Genomic DNA, 6,879 nt, shown 5'->3' on the forward strand with positions numbered 1-6,879 from the left:
TTTCCAACTCTTGTTGTATTCTAGATTATCAAAACACTTATGTATTAAGTAAGTCTAAACAATTTTAAATCATGCCATTTCAATATGCTCAATAGAAAATGTTCTGTAATATTTTGGTTGCAAAAAAACTCAAGGTTTTGACTTCTCATTCCAATTCAGGACAACCAATTTAAAATGTTTCCCCTTGGACAGAAATTCTGCTTTTGGTCAGCTCTATAAATCTCACCATTGATCTAGATCTTTTGGAGCTGTTTGGTAACCTCACCAGAAAAGTGTAAATTAGTAGTAGTACAAAATGGTTAATGCACAAAAATATTTATATGTTCTCTAATTTTGTATTTTATTCATAATGTATATATTTATTATTTTTATAATGGATTTTAATCTATTATAAATAACTATCTTCTGTAAATGGAGCTTGTTTTGGATCCATAACGGGGGTGGGCAGAATGCAGCCCGCTAGGCCATTCTATCCAACCTGCAGAGCCCCTAAAAAAAAAACAAACAAACAAAAAAAAACCCACTTAATATTTATCTGCCTCTGGTTGCCTGTCATGCAACCCTCAATGGCTTGCCAAAACTCACTAAGTGACCCTCCACCCAAAATAATTGTTGTTGCATTTTTAATATCAGGAAGAAAACAGAATTGAATTAACTTGATGTCAGCTTGCATAATAAACTTTTTTCATACCAAATAACTTAGTGTTAGCATCTTGTAAAAGAGCCGGTTACGTTTTTTTTTTTTCCCAAATTGATATTTATCGTCTGGTTCAAACAGCATTTAATTGCATATGTTGTCCTTGCAAGATATACATGTTAGCTTTAAATTGAAACTTGGATGATATGAAAATTTAAATCGGCAAAGCAAAATAATTTCTGAAATGTATTGTTTGATTATGGCTATCTGCAAATCGGATTTTCCTTAACTTTCTGGATATTGAAGACCAACTAATACAACAGTTTAGAGTACAACATACTCTCCTCCTTTAGTGTTCTAAGTGGAACTATAGTACAAGGTCTTGCAACATGATGTACTAATCAGCTTATTCCTGGAGTATGTTCTGTATAACAGTGTGCCATGTGATGGCTTTTAAAAAAAAAAAAAGCTATATCTACAGGACAGAGGCTAATTTTTGAGGCTACCCATTTTAAGATAGTGCATCATTAAAAGCATTTCCTTGCTGTCCAGTCTCTTAATGCATTTAGAGAGACAGGCAAAGAAAAGTAGAAAGGTCACACTCTAGCCCTACCAAGGCCAAGAGACTGTGGAGTTAGTTTCTCTCTACATTTTTTTTTATAAACTGTTCTTTGCATAGCCATCTTGATACTGAATCAAGGTGGCATGGAAGCCAACTCCAATGTCTTTCTACTTATTTCATGCTTATATTCACTTGTGGATTTTATATACTTCCTATGGTAGATTTTGTTAGTGCTAAGATGATCTTTAAAGGAAGCCTAACACTTGAGTTGCACTTCATTTGCAGAGTCATGGCATCGCACTTGAGTCTTGGTGATCTGCTTTTGCAGAGGCGGTGCGACTTAATTGTTTTTCCTTTTCTAATTGTTTTCTCCCAGGACTCAAGTCCAAAGAAAGAGCAGAAAACCTGTGCATCTTCAGTGACTTCATCTTGTGCTATAACAGTGAATTCCAGCACATCTGTCAGTACTCCAAACAGCTCTGTCTGTACACCAGCTCCAGAAACCATTTGTCTGGATGACTCACTGGATGAAGACCTCTCTTTCCACCCACCCTCACTGGATTCTATTTCTGATGCTCTGGCAGTTATCAACAATGGAGCAAAGGGCTCTCCTCTTGGGTCCACTATCGACACACCAACCTCAAGACCTCGCCCTGGGCTAAGGGAAGAAAAGCTAGCAAGCATAATGAGTAAGTTGCCTCTAGCAACCTCAAAGAAAGTAGAGTCAGCTCAGACTCCACATTCATCAAGTCTTATTGCTGGTCACACGGGGCCAGTACCAAAGAAACCCCAAGATTTGGTTCACACTGGCATCTCTTCAGGCCTTATTGCTGGATCTTCAATTCAAAACCCTAAGGTTTCCTTAGAGCCTTTGCCAGCCAAACTACTTCAGCAAGGACTACAGAGGTCAAGCCAGATCCAAGCTGCTTCCTCTTCTTCACAGACCCATATTTCTTCTTCCTCCTCCAAGGCTCAAGCAGCTACTTCCACCCCCGCTCAGAGGCCCAAGGATGCTGTTGTCCTAGTATCTTCTTCAGAGGCCCAAGGTAGTTCTTCCTCAACGTTACAGGTGACAAAGGTGCACCAGCATTCAGCTGTCCAACAGAAATATGTGTCTCCTCTACAAGCAACTATTAGTAAGTCACAGACCAACCCAGTGGTGAAATTGAGTAGCAATCCCAAACTCTCCTGTTCATCCCCAGTCATGAAGACTCCAGATAAGCCAGTAGTATATCGGCTTCCTTTGTCTAACCCCTCATCTGGAAGCGGCTCTCAAGTATCCCACCCACTGGTTTCTCGGACAACATCCAGCACCTCTACCTCTACTAACTATTTAGCCAAGGCTATGGTATCGCAGGTTTCTTCCCAGGGTTTCAAGCCTCCATTCACCATGGCTGCTTCTCCTAAACCTGCGGCCTCTCCCAAACCCACTTCATCCAAACCCTCTGTGACACCCAAGCCCACTGCATCACCTAAATTCTCATCTAAATCCACCTCATCCCCCAGGCCCACAACAACACCCAGTTCTTCCAGTTCAAGTGCACTAGTATCCCAGAGTAGTCACTCCAGCAACAGTCCCCTTCATAAACAGACCAGCGGAGTAAATATCAGCAGGCAGTCTCCCACAATGAACTTGTTGCCCTCTAGTCGCACCTCAGGCCTCCAACCTACAAAAAACGCTCAGGCCTCTTCAAAATTGCCCAACTCTTCTCCCTCTGGAACTGTTGGCAAAAATAACTTGAGTGGCGTCGGAATGAATGTACCTGCCAGCAGAGGCAGTAATCTTAACTCAAGTGGAGCTAGTAGGACTAGTCTGTCTGGGGGAGCAGGCAGTGGAACACAGGGTGCTACTAAACAGTTGTCAACTCCACACAGACCATCTTCTGCCTCAGGGTCTCCAGTTGTAGCAGCCACCGTGCAGGTATGTATTATTGGGGACACAGTTATCGAGTCTGATCATGCAATTTATCCAGTTTTTTTTGTAACGGTCTCTTTTCACAAAAGTATTTTGAAGTATTATGTACATCTTTAATGTGTGTACTGAAATTATTTCATACAGGCAAAAGATGTTTTTCCAAATGGTCATGAACACTTGCTGGCAAGGATGAATTTTAGCACAGTGTGTTCATTGGTCTATGGTATGGGGGAGAAATTTTTGTTTTTCTCTAGGACACTGATAAATATTTGATTTAGTGGACCACAGACGCATAATGGTATTTCCAGACATTACATTGAAAGAGCTTGGTCCTTCCTCCACCTCTTCTGTGTCTTGATTTTTCTTTTCTTGCAATGCCATTTATATGGAAGTGTCTCGTACGTCTGTTGCCATGCTTCCAGGATTGACTTCCTATTCTAAATCTATATAACTGACTTCTCAATATTTTAAGCAGCACACCTATTGAATTGGCAAACTGTGCTTTGTTAGTGCTTGTGGTTTGTATTTATGTATGTTTTAATGTATATTACTAGCTGAAGTACCCATTCTTCACCCAGGTTATTTTTGTAGTTGCTGTTTATTTTCAAAGAATTTAATGTAACATATTTAATATGCATCTGTAATCTAAACCTTCCAAAACAACTGAATACCACCTGCAGAGGCGGAGAGGCTTCAGAAGGAGTGTGGCAGTTCACCAGCAAGCATAAAAAAACCCCAAAACCCTAGAAATTAGTTGATTTAAAGAGGTGGTTGAGCAAGACTTGCTTACATAAGAGGAGTCCACAGGTCTTGGTCTTCACAAGTATTTGTGTCAAATAACATTTGAAAGTAGACCTTGTTTAGACTTAATAAGAACTGTGGCACTTCTAACCAGTGAAGGCAGTCTGTTTACCCAAGTATTCTGTACTACTTCCTAGAAATAATTTGTTTGTTAAGTTGAAACAAAAAAAAATTCTTAGATTAATGGTGTCTCCCTCCCATTAGATGGTTATCTTTTTAATGGCATATTTTCCAGCACTTTGATCCGAAGGCTGTGTAGAGTTATGTTTTAAAAAAATCATGAGGCAAATTCATGGGCTACACCTTGCCTCTACTATCTCTACTGGAAAGAATGCACAAGAAAGTGAGAAGGACAGAACCTGATCACTTGATTTAAAGATTAATAATACACTTGTGCATTTAGGCCAAACTAGAATTGCATGGGACACCATAAATCTGGCTCTTTCCTAACCTTTTAAGGCTTCACTTTGTACCCCAAATAATGTGGGTTTTGGATGTAGTTTTCTGGTTGTGTGTTTTTTTGTTTTTTTTTTTCTTTCCCCAAGAAAAATTGTATTGTATTTGTTTATATCTGTAACAACTTCCTAAATTGTGTATCACTAGGTTTTGAAACCTGATATTAAAGTACCATCCAACTGCCCATCAAGAATGATGGGGGTGGAGGGACAAGAGGGATGGGATGGAGTTCTGCCACCTAATGCCCTGTGCTGCCAGTGCAAGGATGCTGGCCTTGGCTCTCCCACCCTCTGTCCAGTCCTCGGCATGGCTTCAGAATCCGGTGGTGCCTCCCCCCCCATGCTTGGAGCATTCTGATTTGGCTGTTTCCATCAGCCAATCAGAGTGCAAATAAAGCATTGTGGACAGATGTAGGCTTTTATAATATTAGAATTCCAGCACAACTTGTAGCACCTGAGTTGTAGAACTTGCTACATTATTTGACAGACAGCTTTTATTTCAGAGTGGATTTACAAGTACTGTACAGGAGGTCCCAGAGATTAGAGGGGAAACTTGCCCTGTCTCTTCCCTGCAGGCTCTTTCCCCTTTAGGGTTTATGGGAGTTAACTCCATGTAGATTCTACAGCTATGAACTGGGTTTGAGTAAGACGGTTCATACCAAGGCTAGGAGGGACCATTATGATTTTTTTTTTATCCGATACGACCTTGGGAATAAAACCAAGACCAAAAATTCCCTGAATTAATGCAGTCATGAACTTGCACTTAACTTTGAACATAACATCCAGTTTTGGTGGTGTTGTTTTTTTAATGTTCAGTGATGGAGAATTCACTAAAATCATTGAAGTTGTTACTTTTCCCCCTTAATTTAGCATGTTACTTAAAATTTGACAGTGTCAGAACTTTAGTTTTCAGCTGTTTAGGTCTTGATATACCTTTTTATGAACACATTTGCTTTGCATGTAGGTACTTGGACTAATCAGTCAATGGCTAATTACCTGCATAGACTGAATGGACAAGCAAGTGAATAGACATTCAGTTTTTTCCAGAAATGCAGCCACCAGCCTGCAGTGGCTCAGGCCAGAAGCCAAGGGGTGCTAGAGTGAGCCCTTCATTGCAGGAGTGGGGTGGACATACCTGCTGCAGCCTGCACAGGATGAGTAGCGGCTGCGCTGGGAGGAATGGCTACAAGGGCTAAGGCACGTTTTGGGTTAGCCATAGCCCCCCAAAACACTCCTAGTGCTGCTGCTGCTTAGCCTCCCCATGGTCCTCCTCCCAGCCTCACTGCTGCTGCCATGCTGAACAGGCTGTGGCAGCTGTGCCCGCTTCGCTTCCACCTGCAGTGCAGCCTCCCCACCGGGGATAACAGGGGCTGCTGTCCCTGTCAGGGTCTCTCCTCATCCCCCTGCCCCTTTGCTTCTCCAGGGCAGAGGTATGGCCAGATGCTGCCCAGCATGTCCCCCTGAGGTGAAGGGGGCAGGGAGGGGGTTTATTTCCCCCCTCCCTCTGGGGAACCCTAGCTAGGGTCTGCTGGGCTGGGGTGCAGAGCCCCTGTGAGGGGGTGCTGAGACTATGCAAAGGTGGTGGCCAAGGCTGGCAGACCCTGGCTGTGGTCCCCTAGTGGGAGAGGGAAGGAAGGGGGGAATAAATCCCTTCCCTGCCCCCTTTTCCTTAAGGGCCATGCTGGCCAGTTTCTAGCCATGCCCCTGCCCATATTGCTAGAGTGGTGAAGGGATGGTGGGGGGACCCTGACAGGCTGCTATGCCTTGGCCAGGCAAGTCCCTCCCCCCCCGCCGCCTTTTCCATAGGGGGCTGTTCCAGGCTGGCATTTGGCTACACCCCCACCCTTGCTCCACTAGAGAGCACAGCACAGCTCAGGGCTGTAAAATATGCTAAGATACTGGGGGGCTCTAGTTTAACTTAAACCAGGAAAATGCATGAACTCCCTTTGCTAGGACCTTTGCAGTATCCAAGACAACTTTTTCCATGCTGATTCTCTTTGAGAAACCATTACAAACTCCTCTCTACAGATGCTGAGACCAGCATCCTAACTAGGTCAACTTCTTCATTTGAAGAGGGCTGTTTTCTGTTCACAACTAGAATTGGAATCTCTTCTATACACCCCTCCTTCCTGTCAATGGGTAGTGTTGTGAAGGTTGGACAGAACATCAACAGGAACCTGTGAGGGAAATGGAAAGGTCATTGGGGTTATTTGAAAATACTTTATATGCCCTTTCTACTACCGTTACCAACAGTGGGTTAGCTGGCTCTATCTGTATTCTGCAGGTCAGGGTCTCTCTTGCATTAATCAGACCATCAGTTTAAAGCCAGGGGAAATGATCCTTCCACTCTGTTTTGCCACTAGCAGAGGCACTGTCACATTTTTAGGCACTGCATTTTGGGAAAGTCTTGTATAAATTACAGCCCAGCAGAGAGCAACAAAGGTGATGAGAGGTTTGGGAAACATGAGTTACAAGGAAAGGCTAAAAACTGGATTTTTTTTTTTTTTTT

The 6,879-nt window shown here is 42.8% G+C and overlaps 1 protein-coding gene across 1 annotated transcript in view; it reads left to right on the plus strand.

Moving 5' to 3' along the window:
* The window catches only part of UBN2 (ubinuclein 2), an 83,357-nt gene that overhangs the window by 49,490 nt on the left and 26,988 nt on the right, over positions 1-6,879 (plus strand). The window contains exon 15 of the mRNA XM_019543922.1: positions 1,576-3,120. Coding sequence (XP_019399467.1) covers positions 1,576-3,120 — 1,545 coding nt within the window. The remainder of the gene's footprint in view (positions 1-1,575; positions 3,121-6,879) is intronic.

The sequence above is a fragment of the Crocodylus porosus genome, unplaced genomic scaffold (genome assembly GCF_001723895.1).
Source record: "Crocodylus porosus isolate Cpor-Errol unplaced genomic scaffold, CroPor_comp1, whole genome shotgun sequence".
Lineage (NCBI taxonomy): Eukaryota > Metazoa > Chordata > Crocodylia > Crocodylidae > Crocodylus > Crocodylus porosus.